At 34.6% G+C, this 24791-nt stretch overlaps 1 protein-coding gene across 15 annotated transcripts in view; it reads left to right on the plus strand.

Moving 5' to 3' along the window:
* The window catches only part of ADGRL2 (adhesion G protein-coupled receptor L2), a 277628-nt gene that overhangs the window by 237266 nt on the left and 15571 nt on the right, over positions 1 to 24791 (plus strand). For 9 of the 15 annotated variants that reach the window (XM_036349498.1, XM_036349509.1, XM_036349510.1 and 6 more), the window contains 8 exons: positions 557 to 595; positions 3450 to 3633; positions 12414 to 12539; positions 12822 to 13027; positions 14092 to 14265; positions 15364 to 15573; positions 16518 to 16738; positions 18057 to 18123. In XM_036349498.1, the coding sequence (XP_036205391.1) occupies positions 557 to 595; positions 3450 to 3633; positions 12414 to 12539; positions 12822 to 13027; positions 14092 to 14265; positions 15364 to 15573; positions 16518 to 16738; positions 18057 to 18123 (1227 nt within the window). The remainder of the gene's footprint in view (positions 1 to 556; positions 596 to 3449; positions 3634 to 12413; positions 12540 to 12821; positions 13028 to 14091; positions 14266 to 15363; positions 15574 to 16517; positions 16739 to 18056; positions 18124 to 24791) is intronic. The other 6 variants (XM_036349504.1, XM_036349502.1, XM_036349512.1 and 3 more) reach the window with 1 other exon arrangement.

Below are 24791 nucleotides of genomic sequence, written 5' to 3' on the forward strand. Positions count from 1 at the left end.
GAGAGATTCTGTGTAGAGACTGTGTTCTAGAACACATACTTTGTATACTCTTAGGGTTGCAACCCAATTGTAACAGGAAGAGGAATGTTAGCCGCTGAAATACTGTTCTTAGTGGCAGGTTTTGGGAAGAAGAACAAGTTTTCCCTCTCTAGGAGTAAAGTGTAATAGTACTATTAATTTTTCATAGCATGCCAAAAATGTAATGGTTATTTTAACCATACTATAAAATAAGTGTTTCGATGAGATTCATATGAATCCACAATCTGTGGCTAACATGGTTTTATAGGGTGGAAAAAAATAGTCATTTTTTTCTTTTGACCACATATTTTGTCTCTAGTTTTATCAGGATACTTTGGATTAGTGTACTTAGTAACTTACAGTTAAAACCTGTAAGTGCACAATTTTGGCAGTCAGCGCAGACCCACGGAATCCAGAAGTCTCCGGTGCCAATAAAATCTGAGCTCAGGAGCACCAGTTAAATTTTTGAGGATTTCTTCTTTCCTCGTTTTCAACAGTTAAAATCTAACCTGTGATTTTCTTTTCTTTTACTAAAAAGCTCCAAAAACGAGAGAAGACATGCAGGGCTTACCTTAAGGTATCTCTCCTGTGCTGTCACCCTGCTTTCTCCCTCCTTCAGCTACCTGCCACGCTTTATCATCTCGCTGCATGATCCAATGTATTTCAGTCTTTGATAATTATATAATGTGCCCCATATCAGCTGTACAAATGTTGGCTTCTCACAGGTATATTACTCAGAATAAGCAAATAATTTTTTATAATTTTTGCTGTTTTTCCAGTTTATCCAAATGTACAAGAATTTTAATGAAATACCCTCTGAATTGGAAACTAATTATATAGTCTCCTTGTTTTCGGCTGTCGTCCCTGTGGATTAAAAAACAACTTGCGTAGTAACACAGCTATGATATAGTCTTGGCAGTTTATCCTATCAAAGACTGTATAGTCATAATGTATGTGCATGAAAAAGTCACTGCTTTCTTATCTGTGGTATACTCTTAAATAAAATAAGCTTTGTCCTGAAATTTTTCAGAGTCATATCTAGAACCAAGTTGATATCGGGAAGGGTTACTAGAAATGATATATGAATAATGTGACTGTGCTATCGACATGTGTTATATGTTGGTATTTCTCAGGCTGATCTGAACAGAAAGCCACCATTTGGCTGAGAATCCTTGTCTGTTCCAGCCAGTTTTTCTCCCGGGCAAATCCAAGTAATAGGAAAAATGCTGAGTGAGGCTAACAGTAGAATTATGCCATGCTAGTTCTGTGTGATAGGTCAAAATAATAATGCCATATTGCATTTTTGTTTCATTCTGAATTTTAAGTGTTCTTTTTTGGGGGGGTGGGAGTGACTTTCTAATCTTGCTCATCTAAGGACCATATTACTAATAAATCAAACCTAATTCTTACATATGTGACAACACAACAAAGAACTTAGAAGTTTTGTAGAACAGAGGTTATTCGCAAGCTGTGGCTTCTATTTTTTGGCAAGATCTAGAAAATAAGGATGGCATCCCACAAGTTACTAGTAGACTTGTTACTAATAAACTTACTAAGTTTCTTATAAAGATCTTCGAACTTTGTAAGAAAAGGTGGTGGGAAAGTCTGTTTTCAGGTAGGAATATTCTGAAAGCCCCTCTTTAGCCTTTTTAACTGGGACAAAGAAATAACTGCTAAAGAGTATAGAATTTGTCATATTGAAGTTTCAGTTCACCTTAAAGTTATTAGTTAATGTGTGAAATGTAATAATTGGGATGTTGCCCAGGACATACATTTCAGTGGGAAGAGAATAGCTTTTTTTCTTTGGCAGGGAGAGACTACTTCAGAAATAGGATGAGACTAGTGATCATTTTGATTCCATGAGAAAAGTACTAATGGTAATAAATAAGGAGTGTTTCAGATTCATAAAGTCATGCCATCAGTGTATACATAGTAAATTTCAGCATGGCCTTAATTTCTGACCAGTGTCATTTTCAGCACTTCACAAATGACTTTTCTCTGTTCAGATAAGACTAATAAAACTCCTTAAATTACCAATCAGAAGCCGACTTACACTATGCAAATGAAGCGGTTTCCTGCTTTGTGACAGAGGATTCATTTGTAACTTAGATTAGAGGCTTCAGTCTGTATTTCTGGTGACTAATGAATCTGGCCTCAGCAGACCAATTTCTGTTCCACTCTAGTTAATGGCTGCAGCAGTATCAATGTGAGCATTTTGAGTATTCTATCTTCCATTAGAGAAAGAAAAAAGCCTTTGACGTCCCTTGGAAGTATCTTCACCTGCCAGGAAGGTTGTGGTGGCTCACAAGGCAGACAGAACGAGGATATTAAGACGGATTAAGCTAATTAATCTTGCTCTGACAGTAGCCTCAAACAACATTTCCCCCTGCTCATTTTAAGACAGCACCTCAAACTAGCAGTTTTTGGTGTTCTTTGTACAATCTACGTTCTTTTTCCATCTGTGATTGCCAGTAAATAAAACAGTTTAGATATGGCCTAATGGCACATTAGGACTAGGTAAATGGGGTAGAATAAATAAACTTAGTGATTTCAGCTATCCAAGCTATAGTTAGTGTAGTGCTACAGGAACTATCAATACAAAAGCCCGCCTTCAGTTGCTTAACTGACTGGGTTATATTTTTATTTAATGTTATTTTGTGTAACAATAAATGAAACCTACATATGTGCATATTTACAGCTTGGATGCTTATGAAGGATTTATTCTGCCTTTCTGTTTCCATTATATTATTAGTATAGGCTTTACATATTTTGATTGCTTTATTGATTCCTTCCGAAACAGATCCTTGTTTATGAATTAAGGTATACTCTCAAGTGTTTTTTGTGTTTTGTTTTTTTTAGCTGGACAGGGAATTAGAAGAGTGAATTATGTTCACAGATAATTTACAGAATTTGAAATCATCTTGGTTTTTTTTTTGTCCTAATGATAACAAACAGATATTGTTATAAGGCACAATTTTAGTTATTAAATTTGAGTTCATGTTCCAAAAAATAATATGTCTTACTTTCCAAGCATAACTATTAGGCTACTCCAGAGGCATCAGAATGCTCTTGAGAACATTCCAGCCTTGAGGTTATAAGTAGGAGTGGCTATGCATGTAAGAGGAATACCTCAGGTTAAGAGCTGACTCTATTTCTTTTCAACAACTGAGATGATTAGATAAACAGAAAAGCCATCTTTTTACACGTACTCTTTATGATCAAATAGTAGTCTAGTAATCTCAGTCAGTCCTATTCTGAAATAGATATGTTACAAGTTGACCAGATATATGTTGTCCAGGTGTTCTTCCATCTTGAAATTAGAGTAAATCATCATGACAGATAAATATTACAATTGTCACTAGTCAGTGCTTGAAAAATCACCTTGGTACTACAAGCAGTCCAAACGAATGATGGTTTTCTAATGGATGCAGGCAATTGTTGACACAGTGGACAACCTTCTGAAACCTGAAGCTTTGGAATCGTGGAAACACATGAATTCTTCTGAACAAGCACATACTGCAACGATGTTACTGGATACGTTGGAAGAAGGGGCTTTTGTCCTGGCTGACAATCTGGTAGAACCAACCAGAGTCTCAATGCCCACCGAAAATATTGGTAAGTGAACCTGTCAGGCTTAATCTTTGATTTAGAAGGTAGATGTTTAAGATAATGATGTTTCCATTCTGAATCTGTTATTTCCCAGTGGCCAGCGTCTCTTCTGTGGAAATATTTTTGTCTGTTAACAAGAGATATTATTGATCACATTTCATAAACTTAATTCAGAAGCCAACACCTTTCCTATATCTTTTAAAAGTTGGTGTCGTGTGTGTGTGTGTGGTATTTATTCCCCACTGAAAAATCATTAAAGGAAAAATGTGTTAGAGTACTTAAATGCCTGAATATGGATTGCTTAAGTAATGGAAGTGCTTGCTGTGGAACTGTGGCAAACGCTTTTCCATTTCATATATTATGTTCCTAATGAATTTAAATTACTTTCTGGAATGTGTTATCCCAGTCAAATATTTTAGGCAAACAGTGTGAGCCAAATGTTTATATTAATCACAACTGCCTTCAGGTGAAAATGTGATCAGTGAGCTACATCTTCCATACAGTAGAATATCCATGCTTCATAGATTGCAAAATAGCTGCCGATAGTTTGAAGCATGATTTAGAATTTGAAGGCTGGCAACAAGAGGCAGGGATTAACTTGTGATGCTTGAAAGAAGTACAGTAACATAAATTTAGGTTTGACTGATTTAGAAGTGTTGCTCATTCAGTGAGTTTGAGCTTAGATAAAGTTTTATAGTATCCCTTAGTGTAAATAAAGAAGTTTTCCAAACATAAATATAAAAAAACCCCAGAAGGGATCATGACTAATCTTTCACCAAAGGAGTATATATCTGGAGCAGTGGATATTGAATGAAGTTTTGCTATCTGGGATGCCATATCTCGTTACCTAATTGTGTCTGCCTAAATCATGGGACTTTATATTAGAAAATGTAGAAATGTAAAGTATATAGAAGAAATAGGCATTAATCAGATTGTGATACTTGGATTTAAATTCAAAACTTTAAATTGATTTAAATAAATGAATTTCTAGAGAGAAATAAAGTATTATTAAAATCATGTTTTTATTTACTGTGAGGTTTTAGAATGATAAACAACTCAGTAACTTCAAATTAAATGAAATCAAAATAATTTGGCCTGACATGATCTGGGAGACCAGTCATAAGGAAAATGGTACCTACCATAGCCTTAGTAATAATACAGAGTGAATAAAGCTCCCCTCTCTAAAGCTTTTATTATTTCTAAGGTTAATTTATTTACTAGTCTAATGAAATTCCTAAGATGTACCTTAAACGAGTCTTCTCAAATGTTTCCAGTGATGTACTTGTAAGGAGAAAGGAGTATAGACTTTACCATCTTAGAGGACGAGTCATGGAAAATGTTATGACCTCGGTTTGTTTTTTTCTGAGTCTTCTAAAAGCTATATTTAAAACAAAAAGAAAAAAACCCAAAACTAAAATTTCCTTCTTATGCTCCTCCCAAGAGTGCCAGAAAATCTGACAGGTCAGGTTGATAGTCTGTGCTCCCATTAGCCTCGAATAATGCAGATAACTCTTATTATATGTCCCAGATAGTTTTATCTCAATTTGAGACATAGTCTGAAGATTTAAGTGTTTAGGAATATATTTTTCCCAATACCTATATTTTTTAGAGTTCTAAAGGGGTATGCTTTATACTTAAAAAATTGTTTTTATTTAAAAAGGAACATTATGGGTGGAGATTCTTATAGAATGTAATGTAATGTTTGACTTTTCAAAAACAATGCCCTGAACTTACTGTGTGTGTGTGTGTGTATGTGTGTGTGTGTGTGTGTGTGTGCGTGTATATATATATATATATATATATATATATATATATATATCCTAAGTAATTATCACTGTGAAAGTCATTTTACATATTCTAATATAGTATGTCTTTTTATTTCTGAGATAAAAGAATTTTGTGACAAATATTATACATGAGTTAGTATGAGGAACACATTCAACTTATTCTCATTTTAGACAGAGGACTAAAATGGCCCATTATCCTTTTATGTTCTCACTCTCTTGATGCTCTTACCTAAATTTAGAATATGGTTACAAAGTCTTTGGTTATTAAAACAATTTGTTTTTTCTCCTTAGTGATTTCTCCTTCAGTCCTTAATTTACTTTATTGTATGGTTTACCCTTATGTATGACTTTATAAAAATGCCATAATTATATCTGGTATAGCTTTTAAAAGTCAACTTTCAGTTATACCTTATCTTATATACAATAAGAACAGCTGTACAGTTTGATGAGTTTTGACAAATGTACATCCACCAAACTAACAGCATAGTCAGCATTTCTACCAACCTAAAAGGGTTCTTTATGCTCTTTTCCAGTCAGTCTCCTGGTATCCCCAGCTCCAGACAACCACTGATCTGTTTTCTGTCACTATAGTTTTGCTTTTTCTGGACTTTTAGTTTAAAGGAATCATATAATATATGATTTTGATCTTTTATGCGGAATAATGTTTTTGAGATTCACCCATGTTGGTGTGAGCATCAGTCATTCCATCCTTTTCATTGCCGAGGAGTATCCATACTAATAAAAGGGTAATATTCAAATTGGTCATGACGCCCTCATAGTCAAGACTGGATATGCTAATTAGTCATGGCTGGTATGCAAATTGACCATCACTCCAACACAATAAGAGAGGGATATGCTAATTAGCCCTGATATGTTAATTAGTAATGACCAGTATGCAAATTGACCATCACTCCAACACACAAGATGGCCGCCCCCATGTGGACACAAGATGGCTGCCACAAGATGGCCTGCAGGGGAGGGCAGTTGTGGGCCATCAGACCAGCAGGGGAGGGCAGTAGGGGGCGACCAGGCCTGCAGGGGAGGACAGTTGGGGCGATGGGGCTGGCAGGGGAGCAGTTAGGTGTTGATCAGGCTGGTAGGGGAGTGGTTAGGGGGTGATCAGGCAGGCAGACAGGCGAGTGGTTGGGAGCTAGCAGTCTTGGATTGTGAGAGGGATGTCCGACTGCCTGTTTGGCCCGATCACACTGGGATCACGCCTAAATGGGCAGTTGGACATCCTCAAGGGGTCCCAGATTGGAGAGGGTGCAGGCTGGGCTGAGGGACAATACCTCCCCCCCCCCCCCCCCCCACACACACACACACAGTGCACGAATTTCATGCACTGGGCCTCTAGTTTAATTATAAGGACATACCACTAGTTGTATATTAACTCACTTGTTAGACATTTAGGTCATTTCCACTTTTTGACTGCAGTTTTATTAAAGCTGTTCTTTTCCCCAAGAAATTGTACCATTTTTTACTCTTAACAGCAATGAGCGTTCTAGTTGCTCCACATTTTCACCAACATTTAGGATTGTCTTCTCAAATGTCTTTTTAAGTTTAGTCTAGTAGCATTTCATTTTGGTTTATTTTGCATTTGTATGATTGCTAAGTTACATTTTATTGATAACTGTTCAACTTTTCAAGTGCACTTATTGGCCTCTCATATATCTTTTTGTGAAGTGTCTGTTCATGTATTTTGCTCATTTTTAATTAGATCATTGGTCTTCGTAGTAATAAGTTACAAAGATTCTTTATATATTCTTGATACAAATCTTTTGTCAAGTGTATGTACTCTGAATGTTTTCCCTCAGTATGTGATTTTAAAAAAATTTTCTTAATGATATCTTGAGAGAAGCAGTTTTTAATTCAACATCTAAGCTAATCCTGTTTCACTTATTCTTGTCATTGTTATTTTAAAACAAATCTTAACATCATATTATTATTACTTTAAATACTTTGGTAAATATCCTATACTTTTTTTCCAAGAAAACACAATGTTATTTTCATACTTTAAAATTTAACAAAAATAGCTTCAAAAGATAACAAACATGTGCTTAAATTTACTTGATTCATATAAATTTGTTAATACTTAATAACTTAATTTTTTAAACCAGGATTCAGAAAAGTTCATGTCAGACATTTAATTGATACAATGATTTAGTCTCTTTTAATTAAAAGCCATTTATCCATACAGTTATTTTTTAAAACCATTTTCATTTTTGTTGAAGAAACTGACCAGATAATTTGTTCTGTATAATATCCCACATTCTCGAGTTGGCTTATTTCATCCTATGATATCATTTTATCATGAATGATATATACTGAAAATTATATCAGGAGGCTTGATCAGGGGAGTGGTTAGGGGGTGATATATATACTGAATGATATATACTGAAAATTATATCAGGAGGCTTGATCAGGTCAGATGTAAGTCTTATCTTCCCCCTTTCCCCCAGAACTTTCTATTGCATCCTATTCAAGAGGCACATGTTTGCTTGTCTTTGTATCTTGCCATCGATTAGGTGTTTGAGTATTATCAGCCTAATTCACCCATTATAAAATTTACTATCAATCATTTATTCTCCAATGGGCTTAGCAGCCTGCATGATTTTATGTCAGTGTAAGCTTAGTTACATTGCAGTAACAAAACCCCCAAAGTCACAGCAGCTCACAACAAAAGGGATTATATCCATCATGCTGTGTCACCATTGCAGGCTGGGCTTTGGTGCTGCTCCCTGTCATCAGTGGGCTCCAAGTTATGTTTACCCTGGGACTCAGGGTGATGGAGCCTACAATGTGATGGGTCTCCTGGCAGAAGCAGTAGTTCTCCCTGTATGCTCTCTCACTTTACTCCCCTTCTCCTCTCATCGCAGTAAATACTCTGTGATGAATTATAAAAATAGGACAGAGAAATATATTAAAATCCTATCTACAGCATTGGTTGTGAGTGAGCCTCTCCTATGAATCAAGTGGATTCAATTTCAGTAGTTCTATTGAACAAAGCATATATTATTTCAAGCATACAGAAGTAGATAATATTATAAACAATCCTGGGTCTCCTCCTTCTTGATCAGATCAAGAATGAAGTAACCATCATCTTTAAATTACTTGTTAACATTGGTAAGCTTTTTTAAAAAAATTTTTGCTCTATCGGAAATGTACATTTAACAGTTACTTTTTGTTTTTCAAGTTAAGATTTCACACTACAAATGTAATTGTGTAATTTTTCTCTACTATGATAATTTTCATGTTTATGTATGTTAATACATGCATCTCTAGTGCATTCATCTGATATAAGAAGACTTCACTATTATTTAATTGTGCCAGTGATAGGTACTTCAGTGGCTTATGTGTTTTTCCTAGTACTGTAAGAAAACTTCAGTGAAAGTTTTTGTGTCTTCTTGTTCATGTGTATGCCTTCCAGATATATATGTACATATACACTTAGAAATAGAATTTTTGAGTCTTAGAGCATGCCCATCTTCAACTTTACTAAATACTGTCAAATTGCTTTCCAATATAGTTTTGCCATTTTACATTCTCACCTGTAATACCATTATTCCCAGCCACTGTCTTTGTTAACACTATATTATTGACATAAACTTTGTCATTTTAATGGGTTTGATTTGATCACATTATTGTTTTAATTTGCAGTTCTTTGACTACTTACTGCATTTATTGTTGTTGTTTTTTTGTTTTCTCTCCAGTAAATTTGTTGTCTACAACTTTTTCCTGTATACCTTTTTCTCTGTGGATAATACATTCTGAACACTAATTCTTTGAGAATTCTATAGTTTGCAAATATTTCTTTTTTTATTGATGCCTTCTCTTTTTTACTTTGTTTATGATTTCTTTTGTTTTACAGAATAATGAAGTAAAATTTATTATCTATTCTTTTAGGGCCGTGCTTCTGATATCTTTTTAAGAAGTATTTTCTTTTTTGGTGTTTTGCTCAAGAAAATCTTCTCTACAGTTATAAAGATCTTGTATTTTCTTTGGAAATCATAGTACTTTCCTTTTTTACAATTATGCTTTTAATCCACCTAAAGTTAACTTTTGTTTATGTATGTAGGAGGTAACTAATTTGGTTATGTTCTCCATATGGATAATCAGTTGTTCAATACTTGTATTTGTAGTTGCAGAATCCATTCCTTTCCTGATTGGTTTGTAATGATATCTCAGTCATTTATCAAGTTTATGTTCATGTTAGGAGTATGTGTTAGGCGTTGCTTTGGTTTTGTTTCAATAATATTACTATCTGGTGAGTTCTTTCAGTTCTGTTCTGTGAAGAATTAATTGCCTTGCCTGCTTTTGGCATGGCTCCCCCACGTGAAATTTAAAATCATATTGTCAAGTTATTGCTACTCAAAAAAATCTTGTTGGAATTTTTATTAGAATTAGACTGAGTTTATAGATAGATTTTAAAAGAAGTGTCACAAATTTATTGTGTTCTCCCAAGTAAGACCATAAAAAATCCTTCATTTGTTATTAGATCTTTTAATAAAGTTCTGTGTTTTTCCCATTAATATCTTGTACTTTTCTCTTATTAGGTTTAGTCCTTGGGAACTACACTATTTATTTTTATTGTAATTAAAATAAAATTTTATTAACTTTAATTCTTCTAAAATTACATATTCTAATTGTTGCTTAGTCTATAGGACCACAGTTAATTTTGCTGGCTGTAGCCTTGCCAAATTCTTTTACTTTCTCAGAGTATATGGAGTCTCCCTCAAGATTACTATGTTGTTAATTATATTTTCTGTAAATAATAACAGTTTGCTTTTTTCTTCCAGTCTTTGCAGCTTTTGTTTTTCTTGAATTGCTGCATTAGCTCTTCTTTTAGTACAGTGCTAAATAAAACCTGTGATAGGGATCATCCTGACTTTAAAAGGAATGCTTCCAGAGCTTTTCACCATTGTTTGCTCTAAGTTTAAAAAGGTACCCTTTATCTGATACCAAAACCTTTATCTGAGCAAGAAATTATTTTATTCCTGTTATTTTTGTAAAGATTTCTTATATTGAATGAGTATTGGAATTTGTTTAATTCTTCCTGCTTTATCTTAATTTAGTAAATTACATTACTATATTTTCTTTTTTTACATATATTTTTATTGATTTCAGAAAGGAACGGCGAGGGAGAGAGATATAGAAACATTAATGGAGTGAATCATTGATTGGCTGCCTCTGGCATGTCCCCCACTGGGGTTCGAGCCCGCAACCTGGACATGTGCCCTGCCTAAGAATCCAACCATGACCTCCTGGTTCATAGGTCGATGCTCTCAACCACTGAGCCCCTCCAGTCAGGCCATTAATATATTTTCTAATGCATTGATTTCTGGAAGACTTTTTGAGTTAAACTCAGTTTGTTCAGGATGTTGTACTTAAAGTATGTATAAACTTACTAAATACTTTTGCATCATATATTTAATAGATGTAATTTTTAAACTCTAATAAGTAAATATTTGTTGAATGAAATTAACTCTTTGTGCATATATATCTGTATTTGGAACATTTCATGAAACTCAAGATTATTTCCTTTTTTCATCCTGTCTTCCATCTTGTTTTGAGAATAATTGAGTGCCTTTCAGTGAAAGGAAAAGAGAGGTATATATTAGATGCATATTTTTGTCACTCTTCTTTCCCCCTTAACCCCCTACCCGCACACATGGGATCTGATACGAGGAGAGATCATTCACCTGCTCATCAGCTTAATCTTTTGAAGCATGGATCAATAAAATAAGTATATCAGCCAATCTCTTAAGCTGATAGACTTCTAGGAGTTATATGACTCTCATTATAAACTTGTATTTTAGATGCTTGGCATGTGGTCTGGTAGCTTATAAAAATCTCCCAGCATTATAATTTTATACTTATAAATAAATCTATATGTATTTTACAAAACAAAGGTGTGACAGATAAAGAGTAAAAAAATTAGTATTCAAGAGTTACTCTATAATGGCATAAGCCCATTTTGTAAAAAGAAAGGGAGTAAATGCATCATTGTATGTGTGTATGTGTACGTACGTGTTTCCCTGGTATCTAAGTATAGAAATAGCTATGCAAGGATATACACCGTTAGAGAGGGTGTACTTAGGAAAAATATATATGAACTTTATTTATTTATTGAATTATTTAGAGTGTGTGTTATCCTTAGTTGGCAAACTTTTACTGTGAAAGCCCAATAAGTACATATATTTTAGGCTTTTCAGTCCATGTGGTCTAAGTTGCAAATATTTAACGCATTGTAGCACCAAAGCAGCCATAAGACAATATATAAGTGGGCCGTGTTCCAATAAAACTTTATTTCCAAAAGCAGATAGCAAGCCAGATTTGACACATAGGGCCTATTTTGACCAGCTTAAATATGTACAGATTGATAGTTACTAGTGAAAATTAATGGGGAGTTTTAATATCATGCTAGGCATTTTCTCATAAGTAAACTTAGCTGGTCTTACCACTTTTAGAAATTAGAGAAAAATCTATTACTGCAAAACTGACCTGTGGAGTCTTCTGTATTAAAACATATCTTATACATGTAAATAGATGTATACATACAATAAAGACATTCAAATTTATACTTCATGGTTTTACCCTTAGCAAGCAAATAACCATTGAAAAGTTACTTAACATGAAGAGCCAAGGTATCATTTTGATATACTTTTGTTTAATCATTTAAATAAAACACTGAAAGTTTTGTATTATGAATTCATATACTATTCATAAGCTAAAAGTCTGGAATTAATTCATGACAAAAAATATAAACCTAAAAGAAAATGCTTTTATGAAATACATCAAAATGATTATATGAAATTTTTCAGAGTAGTCAAGGCATAAGAACTTCTTAGAGTAATTTGGATCATATTTTGTTGAGCTCTAACAGTAAAGTTTTGTAAGTAGATAAAAAGAAACAGTGGTTTTCATGGAATTATCATTTGCTCTTTGTAGTTTAAAGAATGCCCCCTTACTCCTCCTCCTTTATTCCTTTGCCTCACGCAGTCCTGGAAGTTGCAGTTCTCAGTACAGAAGGACAAGTTCAGGACTTCAAATTTCCTCTGGGCATCAAAGGAGCAGGCAGCTCAATCCAGCTCTCTGCAAACACTGTCAAACAGAACAGCAGGAACGGTAAGGAGGAACCGTCTTTAAAAACTGACAGGTTTTTTTTTGTTTGCTTAAACCTGTTAGGTCTAAAATGCTGAGTATTTGAATCCTGATATAACAAATACACCTTAACATTTAACAGCAGATTTAAAATAATGCCTTACTGTTTCCCAGTGAACTCAATTGAAATAAAGATTTTCCACAAGGATTTTTTTCATTTTATTCTTATTTTAATGTATCTATTTTTTTATTATTATTCATAAGTGTGTTTCCCGTAAAGTCATGTGGCTGTTTTTACTTTCCTAGGGCTTGCAAAGTTGGTGTTCATCATTTACCGGAGCCTGGGACAGTTCCTCAGTACAGAAAATGCAACCATAAAACTGGGTGCTGACTTTATTGGTCGTAATAGCACCATTGCAGTGAATTCCCACGTCATTTCGGTTTCAATCAATAAAGAATCCAGCCGAGTGTACTTGACAGATCCTGTGCTTTTTACCCTGCCACACATTGATGTAAGTTATGTATGTTAATAAAGTCGCGGAAGGTTAGAAAACCAGTGAGGAAGGAAAGCAAAGCTGACGTGCTGGGCATGGGGAGAGGGAGAATGGAGAGATGACGGAGTGGAAAGAAAGGATCTTGCCTTAGAATTTCAAATGTTGGACTAGGTCAGAACGACAAGTTTATTTAAGTCTGTGAACATAAAATTAAATGAGGTTCAGTGATTATTACAGCATAAGTGTATTTTTAATGAACATTACTACAGTAATCAACAGGAAAATGTAAATGACTGTAATTTGTTTTAGAATGAAAATCAACTCTTACCTTAGCAGCCAGAGAGCCCAGTGTTAACTGACAGGACTCTGCCTTTTTAGTGTGGCAGATCTCTTTTTGGTTTTCCTGATCATATTTGACCCAATTGTTATCAAGCCCGGATGTTACCAAGTCTAGGATGGAAGAGATATGCCTTAGAATGCAAGTTGATAGTTAAAGAATTACACTGTGTTGGAAGACTGAAGAATTTGGGCTATTGTTATACGTAGAGTGAATATGTGCCCACAGATAACCCAGTGGACCTCCAGAATTGGCAAAGAAAAATAAATGTGTGTGGCTATTCTTGTCTTATATCTGCTGCAGTTGATTCAGTCTTCTAAGAATCCTGATGTTGCAAGCATGTCACTGAGAATAAACATGAGCTCTACATGGGAAATTGATTTTAAAACACTTGGTCCTTACAGAGTTTTCTTAGAACAAATCCATGGGTCTGATTTTGTCAGAAAAGGAAAAGAAATGGTTCTAATGTGCGATCAATATATAAAATCATAAGATGGAAATCGTAATTGTGTAAAATGGGTCTTTGGTAATTTATGGAGCACTTTAGAGTGTTTTGGACTATAAAGCTCCTCTTAAGTTAGATATCTGCCTTGCATAGCATAGTCTACAATTTTGCTGATGAAAAATTTTATAGTCCGAAACTTACAAAGTTTAATCTAAATTACCTTTTACACATATTAAACAATTGCTATTGCCATGTTAGAGTGTAAAAATCCTAATTTTATCTTGTCACATTATTTCCCAGCCTGACAATTACTTCAATGCAAACTGCTCCTTCTGGAACTACTCAGAGAGAACTATGATGGGATATTGGTCTACCCAGGGCTGCAAGCTGGTTGACACTAATAAAACGCGTACAACATGTGCATGCAGCCACCTAACCAATTTTGCAATTCTTATGGCCCACAGGGAAATTGCAGTAAGTATTTGCACTTCTAATTAGTGGCAGAGAAAAACCTCAGAGATTCAAAACAGCTGTGTGACAATCCCTTCTTTGGGTGCTAGTCGTAACTAAAAAGCAAGCAGAGTAGTGTGGATTTCTTATTGTTTCTACACTGGCCATATATTTTAGGAAGCCTTGGCACTATATTGTTACTTCTCAAAATCATGTGCTTTACGGACTTACTCTGAGTTTTTCTCCTTTGGGCAGGTGTCTGGCAGAGGTGGTCGGGGATTGAAGTAGGCCACACTAAAGAGAGAGGGCTCTAAAGTTTCATACCCTTCTCCTCTTGAATGTTCGCATCTCATTTCACAACTTTTAAGTTTCCCAATCATTTTGGTCTCTGCAAACTGCAGATTTTGAAAGGCCAGAATGGTTACTGGAATATTCCTTAGTATTTCTTTATGTGATTAAGAAAATAATAGCCAGAAGATAAAAATACTTTAAGAAATAGCATGAAAGTTCTCAGAACTGTTGTATACTTGATTCTTAGTATAAAATCTATAATAATAAAAGCGCAGTATGCTAATTAGACCAGATGTTCTTCTGGATGTCCTTCCTGATGACCTTCTGAGTGAAGCCTGGCCCGCAAGGGAAGCCTGGGTCTCGAGTGCCAGAGGGAAGCTGGTGCCAGCAGCTGGGGGAAGGAAGGCCTACTCTTGCATGAATTTTGTGCATCAGGCCTCTAGTATAATATAAAAACCCAAAGAGAAAGTTAAAACTTAAAATTTGACTCATATGTTAGCTGGGAAGTCATTTAATACAAGTTATTTTTTATCATTACTAAATATTCTTTATTGTTTTATATTTTCTATGTTTAGGTAATCATTTCAATCATTTTGAAATAATTGGATTACTTTCTAGTAAATTCTTCCACTTTCATAAGTCCTCTTTGGATATAAATATTGATAATATTGAACTGTGTTATATGATCAATATTTCTTTTTAGTATTGAGCCCTGTTGGAGCACACATGAGTGTTCAGAGGGTTTAGTATTAAAAGATGAGCTATCACATGTGAAAACTCACCTTGAGTTGTAATGAGGAATATTAACGTTTTTTATGTTTTTATTTTCAGTACAAAGGTGGAGTTCACGAATTACTCCTGACAGTCATCACCTGGGTGGGAATTGTCATTTCCCTTGTTTGCCTGGCTATCTGCATTTTCACCTTCTGCTTTTTCCGTGGTCTCCAGAGTGACCGTAACACAATTCACAAGAATCTTTGTATCAACCTTTTCATTGCTGAGTTTATTTTTCTAATAGGCATTGATAAGACAGACTACATGGTAAGCACCCCTTCAGTTTATTGACCTTGAAGCTCTGAAAATTATGATGACAAGTGTGAATCCCCTCATCCTTGTATGCTGATATTAATATTTGACCTTGTTAACAGTCTAATTGACATGGCACAATTGAAGGATAATTTGTAGTAAATTAAAAGGCAGCCCAGTCATTAAATAAAATTATGAGTTCATTCATTCCTCATAGTAAAGTACAGTTGACATTTTTCTGGGTTGTTTAGTAGATACATAATTTGATTAGAAGAATGCTGGGATGCTGAAATGGAAAGATTCTGTTTTTACAGTTTTAATTTTCTCACATAGTTATTCTGACCAGTGATCATTTCTTCATATTCTGAGCACTTTATTCATTATGACTTTTCCGTGTTATGAACATAATTTAATAATTAATTTTTCACCCTATATTCATTTGCACTGGCCTGAATTTAAGAATCCTTTACATATGACAGGAAAGTAATGTTAGGTAATTAGAGCTGGGATATTTGTCATTAAAGCAAATTTTTAAAATTCTGGAATAGAAAAAATAGAAATAGTATATTTGGAAACAACTGTTCTATAATGAAACAGATCATCTGCAAGTAGAGTATTAAGAGTTAATCATGGATAATTCTAGAAGAGAAATTAAGATGCTTTTTTATTTCTTTAATTTTTAAAAAATTTCACTATAAATCGTAAAGCTTTAGAGTGGTGAAATTTCTAGCACACCTGGCATATTATATATACTATAAGCATTACACTTTCCAAATTTGGCAGTGTTTGTAACTCATTTCCATTTTTGAAAAAAAAATTTAAAGAAGCAGTATTTAAATAATGATATATTTTTAAAGACAGTGGTGAGCACCATCAGTGACTGTTTTACAATTATGAAGTGGGCTGTTTCCATTCATGTGTTCTTTGTGTTTTTGTTTTGTTTTTCTTTTTCTTTATAGATTGCATGCTCAATATTTGCAGGACTTCTACACTTTTTCTTTTTGGCTGCTTTTGCTTGGATGTGCTTAGAAGGTGTGCAGCTCTATCTAATGTTAGTTGAAGTTTTTGAAAGTGAATATTCAAGGAAGAAATATTACTATGTTGCTGGTTACTTGTTTCCTGCCACAGTGGTTGGAGTTTCAGCTGCTATTGACTATAAGAGCTATGGAACAGAAAAAGCGTAAGTAATTGCAAGCGACCTGAGTGTTTTTCAAGTGAATAATTTTTTAAAGCCTGTTAGCTGTCAGTGAGGTTCCCTGACAGACTAAAATAGCCTCTGAAAGCTTTATTGGAAGAGAATGGGCATGCCGTGTGCAAATTACAATCAAGTCTTTTGTAATTTTCTAGGTTCAGAGGATCTGTACTCTGCTGAGGCAGATTCTAAATTATGGACTTTCTTTTTTAATACAAAAGATTGACCTGAAACAAATTGGAAAAGTAAATAACTTTTTGGCCTTAGAAAGATATTAAGTAAAAATCCTTCTGAACTTAACGCATCTGACAGGTCTAACTACTCAGTTTTAAGCTAATGCTTCATTAGTTCTCTTTGTGCAGCCAGCCCTCCAGCTAACTCTCATTCTGAATTGTGACAGTAGCACATTCCTTTCCATATGTTTTACTTTGATAATATTTTATCAGGCAGTTTGAAAGGATTAAAATAAGTCACTGTCTTTCATTTATAAAAATATAGATATTTATGGAAAGTGACAGAAAGTAGGACATAGCCATGTTTCTAAGGATTTTATTTGCTAGAGGCATGAATTTGCCTTCTAATTCTGTTTATTTTTTCCTTTGATAAAATTAGTTATATAAAGATTCTTTGGACTAAAGAAAGCTTTTTTGACTGTACAGATGATGAAAGACAAATAAAAGAAATTCAGTGGGGATTCAGTGTTATGTGAAAAATGAACCACTAAGTAAAATCTGTCTTAATAAATTTATGCATCATTTACTCTAATACTGTATGAGTCTGTGCTTTGATTTTTTTCCCCCCCAGTATTTATCCGTTCTCAGTTGAGGTATTTTATTTATGCTATGCAGTTTTGCAACAAATATAATGTAAACTTTTTTTGTCTACTATGTTCCCTAGGATTAAGCACTTTAAGCTCACATATAGATCTGAAAGGCAAAAATTGAAGATAGCTTTAAAATGATGAAACAATTTGGAATATTGAGTTTCAAGTTTTTCTTAGTAAAGTCAGTGATCTTAAGAATTAGGGATTGGGATGTGATGATGTTTATTATTTCCTCATACAAACATAACTATGTCTTTATCAAATTTAAAACCTGAAGTGAAAACCAGTAGGTTGAAGTAAATATATTGCTATTTTTTACGTGAAACTCAGCCTAGAATTAATAAAATTGTTCTTGCCCATGATAAATGAATTTTCAAAGGCAAATGTAAATGCACTTTTATTAGATTTTAAAATTTATATTTTCCTTGTCATGTTAAGTATCCATTGAAGCTACTTATTACATTATTTTTCTTTCCATAATAGTTGCTGGCTTCATGTTGATAACTATTTTATATGGAGTTTCATAGGACCTGTTACTTTCATTATTCTGGTAAGCAGACCCTACTTTCCCTTCATTTTTGGCTTGCTGCTTTAGCAGTGCTGTTGAAAAGGGGATACTTTGTTTTACTGTTACTTATCTATGCCTTCAATGATTATAAACCCATCTAGCTTATGGGATAAAATTATATAGTATATTTTAAATATACCATTACTGAAAGTTTATACACTTACTAATTAGTAGTTTGTGAAATCCTCTCTCCTGTAAAAAGTATTTTTTCCTATTTTTAATTCAGTTTGATAAAATTAATCTTTGAAAATCTACTCACATATAAAACATGTTAAGATTGCATGGTTTCAAACTAGATTGATAATTATAAAGGAATAACTGATATGTATAGCATATTTCATTTTTAAGTAGTGGAGTGTTTTTGCTAAGAGTTTTAATTCAGGAAGTTCTGTCTCCAATATCTATAATATTTGCCCTGTACCAAGCCTATATGGCATTTATGAATTAAATGAATATTTTATGAAAGTGAAAGAAAATTAGCTTAATATTTACTATCGTAATTTTCGCACAGTAATTTAGTACTTTTAAATAAATGTCCATATCTTGAGTTCTTTTTAGGGTAGTTTTTTTTTTTTTAAATTTTTCAATTACAGTTTGCATTCAGTATTATTTTGTATTAGTTTCAGTGAACAGACTGTTGGTTGCCAGGGTAGAGGTGCTTTGGGGGTGAAAAAGCTGAAGGGATTAAGAACTACAAATTGGTAGTAACAAAATAGTCACAGGGATGTGAAGTATAGCAGAGGGAATGCAGTCAATACTATTGTAATAACTCTGCCATGTGGGCACTTGAAATATTGAGGGGACAACTTTGTAAAGTATATGATTGTCAAAAATATATTTAAGCTTAGATTAATGAGTGAATAATAAATCAAATTTAGCTTCATTAGAAATAAAGTTACTTTTCTAAGACTTAAAATACCAAATAACTTATATTTTAAAATAAATTTGATATAAGTATAATGACATTAAGGTTCTTTTTAACTTCTTACGTTATTGTTAGTCAAATATTTGAAGTCTAATAAAAATGAAAATGTAACAAACATATTTGGATTTCAGTGTTTAAAACTTTTCACTCAGTTGTAGCCTTAATTTGTTAGAAATAGATGTTATTGACCATTATAAGATTGAAAAGGAAACATAAACAAGTTTAAATATTGCCTATATCTTTTTATTACTGTTTAAGCATTCTTTTTCTTAAAAAGGGACACAAATGAGCTCCTTAGGATAGTTCTGTGGTTAACTAGTGTTTCATAAAGTTGAGAAAAATTTTAGTAATTCAAGGAAATTTAAAACTACTTTAAGTGTATGTACATTTGTCACTAAAATGAATTTTTAACACAATTATACAAAGCCAAATGAAAACTTGAGATGAATGCCTGTATGAATCAGACCAGGAAAAGTGTTGCTGGGAAAGCTGATTTCTCGTCGGAATTACTCAATCCAGATGCTTGTCCCAGTTTTCGTTCTTGGTTTACTGATGTTAACACAGCCTAAGCCTAGGTTGAATTATAAGACAAATAGCTAACATGAAAGGATATAGTCCTTATAGATACAAGCTTCTTTTTTCCCTCTTAGCCTTTGACCAAATATAGTGATATTTTGAATATTTTAAAGAACATTTTAGGGATATTTGGTCTATATGTCTTCTTTTGTACTGCAGTTTTATTTATTTCCCATCTCTAAAGATAAATACTGACTTTAGAACAATAAAAACGGTTTCACTTGGCAGAAGGAGTTAATGTTCACATATACTCAGTTTCCAGTAAGAAAAGGTAAAGGACATTTTATTATATTGCCCATTTTACAGTGTCATTATTATCCTCTACCAAATCATTTAAGTTGGGATGTAAAGGGCTTTGGGAAACAGTGTTCCCAACTTAAAACAAAACAAAACAGCAGGTAGCAATCACAGTTAAAGATCCTGAGAGCGATTCTTCTCTTGCAATTGCTTTGCCCTCTAATTGTCCCAGCACGGAGACAGAATGGAATAGAGTGTAAAACATTATCTTGTGTGTAACCTAAATTGAGATATGATACCATTATAGAATACAGGTTTGTTGAATATTAATAGATTTACCTGCATATATTCTTCTGGTAATACAGGACCTTTGAAAGGCAATTTAGACACAAATCTTAGTAATATAAATTATATGGTATCCTCTACATTTTTAAAAATTATCTTTATTGAAAGTATTACAGATATCCCTTTTGTTTCCCTATTGACCCCCTCCACTCTATATCCACCCTCCCCAGACTTTCACCACACTATTGTCTGTATCCATGGGCTATGCAAAAATGCGTATAAGTTTCCCCAATTAATCTCTCCCCACCCACCCTCCACCCCCTAAGAAGTATTCTTATAACAAGTTTTTCATTTCCAATTTTTCTGAATTGAAACTGTTTAACTTAGTAATATTAAACAAGTGTACATCTTTCATAATGTTCTATGAAGAAAAATAACATGCTATGGAAGATAAAACTTCCTACTTCTATGTTTCTATTGAGTGTCTCGCCTACAGGCCACTAGAGTTATTATATCTATGAGAAAAGTGCTTGCAAGTAATGAGCAGTGGGAAACCATTAGTATGCCTGAAATGGTTTAATGAAAGCTTGGATCATGACACCTCAGGAGCTATTCTTATCATTTGGACAGCTCCATCTGCACCATTAATAATTAATTCAGTTCAGTAAGAGTTCAGCTCACACACTGATTTAGAAGTTTTCTTCAGAGAACACCTCTCTGGTTGCCAGTCCCTGGGAGAAATAGGTTTCTGCTTGGCTAACAGCAAAGATCTGGAGATACAAGTGCAGTTTTAGAGTTGCATTTGCCAGGTAGCAAAAGCTCCAGGGAGGACAAAAAGGGTCAGAACATGTGCAGTTCAGTTAGGTTACTTCAGAGTGGTGTTTCTGTGCTTCTGTCTTATCATATCCGTGTCAGCACTGCCAGCTGTGGGATGAATTTTAAGCTGCTAAGCTCAGGCGGATGTGATCCAATTGAGCAGGTTGATGACTGGAATGCAAACTGTGCGTTCCTGTAATCTGTGGAGCCTTTTTGTATTTTTAAATTTCTCATGTCATCAATATGGGTGATGACTAGCTATGCCTGTCATTAAGTGGTGATGAATTTTATCAGCAAATTATACTGGAGAATTATTAAAACAATTTATAAAGTTGATATTTTGGAGTAGGTAAAAGAATATTATGTGTTATTGGCAAGAGAAAGAATCCCCCCATTTGGTGATTTACTATTTTTTAGCTAGATAGGAAAATACTTTTCTTCTGAATTTGCTGTCAGTCTTTTGCATAGAATTCTGTTGAGACATCTGTATAGCTGTTTACCTGGGTACACATGCATGTGCAAGCACACATACACACATATACTCACAGAGTGGAGTTAAAATCTGATTAATTCCTAGTTGTGTTGCCTCATCTCCAGAATTAGTCATCAGTATGGACATTTAGGTTGGTGAGTTGCCATATAACATGTAGCACAACCTATATAACCTGTGCTTATCGGGGGCTTCTATGTGAAGGATTGAATAATGGCATGTACCTGCCAGGTTTAGACAAATCTTTGTAACTGTCTCTTTCCTTTCTCACCATTGCATAACACCTTCCAACCTATCCCAAAATAACTATGTTTAAACTCAGTAGTAGTCATGTTGGAAAGAAAAAACAAGGAACAAGATGGGGGAGTAAAAAGTGGCTGTATTGAATTGGACGGAGAAGAGCAGCACTTGGATAGTGGAGACCAGCTTCTCTCCTGGTCTTTTTTCCCGCCCCCCAGTGAGAAATAGGAGAGATTCCATGTTTGAAGGTTGTGATTTATTTCTTAAATGCATACCAAACACAGGAAAATAAATTGGAAGAAATAAAAGTGAGAAAAAAGAAATCACTTACTCTAACCAAAAGGGAAAAAAAAAGAAGCAGCAGCCCAGAAGTATATGGTTGGAAAGAGCCATTTATGTCCTGGGGAAAGTGCAAAGAAGAAAGGACCCAGAATCGCAGCCAGTTCTTTACTTGAAATTAACCCTTTCAGTCTTCGAGTGGCTATTTTGAATGATAGGTTTTATCAAAGAGGTTTCTATTTACCTATTTGTTCTGATTTTCAGTTGTATTTTAAGAGAATAAGAAAGGAGTAGAAAAGAGATGGGGGAAAATCTGTTGAAATATTTTACCCTACAAAATCATGATCCTTATTAGAGCAGACAGATCCTTACAGATCTCCTGAAAAGATCATAGCAACAATATTTGTTCTCTGAAAATGAAAATTAGCATTTACATTTTTAAAGCATTAGAAAAAATAGAAGAACTCTAAGTTCACACTAAAATGTTGTTTACACTTCAGTATATGTTCTATTTAAGTACAGAAAATATTTCATTGTCATATATATTGGTGGTAACATATTAAAATGTTCAATACCTAAATGATTTTTTTTTCATTTGTCTAATAAAACTAGTAAATATGTATTAGTGACTTCTTTTACATGTGGAGTTGGGGAGAAGTATCTTAGCTTTTATTATGATTTACAGTATGTCTTGCAGGCCTTTTGTCATAATTACTTTCACTTGACATGATGGCATTTCTTGTCCTATTAAAGATACCATTACCTCACCATTTGTCTATCTTCAAGTCATATTTCAAAGGCTAAATTAGTGTTGGATTCAATTATAAATTTCTTGGGATCTAAATATTAGTGCATTGGCTATAATTATATTTTCAATTTCTTTATTTACTTCTATTTTTTATTTATCTTTATTGTTGAAAATATTTCAGATGTCACTCTTCTTCCCCCATTAACCCTCTCCACCCTGCTCCCACTCCCTTCCTAAGCCTTCACCACACCCTTGTCTGTGACCAGGGGATATGCATATATGCATATGAGTTCTTTGGTTAATCTCTTTCCCTCCTCCTCTGAAATATGTCAGACTGTTTGCATGCTTCAGTGTCTCTGGGTTCATTGTGTTTGTCAGTTTATTTTGCTCAATAGATTCCATATGTAAGTGAGATCATGTGATACTTGTCTTTCTTGGACTGGCTTACTTTACTTAGCATAAATGAGAGAATTCATAGACACTTCTGAAGGAATCTGAGTCAAATATCCTTCTGCAGTTTTATGATTATTTTCTACTAGAGGCCTGGTGCACGAAATTCGTGTCCCTCAGCCCAACCTGCACCCTCTCCAATCTGGGAGCCCTCAGGGGATGTCCTACTGACAGCTTTGGCCTGCTCCCCGTGGTTCTCTGCTCTCTGTGGACCTAGCTGCTTGACACCACTGCAGGCCCTGGTGTCTGCTCTCTGGGGGGCCTGCTTGCCCCTTGCCACTATGGCCAGGGGAAGCAGGGCCCTGTTATCTGCTTGCTGTAGGGGCCCGGCTGTCTGCTCTCTGTGGGGGCCTGCTTTCCCCTTGGCACCGTGGCAAGGGGCATGCAGGGCCCGGCTGTCTGCTCTCTTCAGGGGCTTTCTTGCCCCTCGCCCCCACAGCGAGGGCTTAAAGGACTGGGGGACTCTGGTGGTGCTGAGGGGACTGGGCGCTGCCATCTGTGTTGTGAAGTGACGGCCAATTTGCATATTCCATCTTTATTAGATAGGATTACATTTAGTTGGTTTTAAAGAGACTCATTTTTAAAATGTACCTGAGAAACATTTGATATTAAATATGTTAGAAACTATAGCCCTTATTTTTGCACTCAGCTTTCATGGCTTTGTGTGACATTTAGTTACGTGAGTTTAACATGAACAGGTTTGAGAAAACACAACTGTATGTTAAACACACAGTTTGGCTAGTGGAGTAGAATTGTGTGGGCATTTCAGCCATTTGCTGAGGCTGGGATGGTAGTGTTTTACAAAGGAAATGGAGAATTAGCTATTTGGCAAGTTCATCAGGTGGAAGTTACTTCCACCATGACAAGCACACACCTCATGTTATTTAGGATTTCTTTGAGGATGTATTTTATACATTCATTCATTTATTATTTATCTTTAAGGCATTCATCATCTGAGTGATTTATAAATTGGATTACTCTTCATAGAAGTGGAACACTTTTTTAAAAAATATATTTTATTGAATTTTTACAGAGAGGAAGGGAGAGGGATAGAGAGTTAGAAACATCGATGAGAGAGAAACATTGATCAGCTGCCTCCTGCACGCCCCCTACTGGGGATGTGCCCGCAACCAAGGTACATGACCTTGACAGGAATCGAGCCTGGGACCCTTGAGTCTGCAGGCCGACACTCTATCCACTGAGCCAAAACGGCTAGGGCTGGAACACTTTTTAAAATATCAAACTAGTATATCTTTGTTTTGTTTGAAGGCTGATATTTTCTCTGAGAATAAATTGGTATACTGAATCTCAGCACTGACATTATAGTAGCTAAATAACCTTTGGCAAGATACTTAACATCGCAGATTTGTAAAATGGCTGTCTAGTTATATTTTAAGAGAACAAGAAAGGAGTAGAAGAAAGAAGGGGAAAAGAGTACTGCCTTCTACTACCTCTATAGATTGTTGTTGGTTTTTCCCCCCTGTAACTTCAGAACTTTATGAATTGTGAATGTATTATATTTTTAGCCAGAAAACATTCACACACATATAATGTTAACCTCCATAGGGGAAAGAGAGAGGAAGGGAAAATGCATCTAGCAGTCT

The sequence above is a fragment of the Myotis myotis genome, unplaced genomic scaffold, assembly GCF_014108235.1.
Source record: "Myotis myotis isolate mMyoMyo1 unplaced genomic scaffold, mMyoMyo1.p scaffold_m19_p_2, whole genome shotgun sequence".
NCBI classification, from domain to species: domain Eukaryota; kingdom Metazoa; phylum Chordata; class Mammalia; order Chiroptera; family Vespertilionidae; genus Myotis; species Myotis myotis.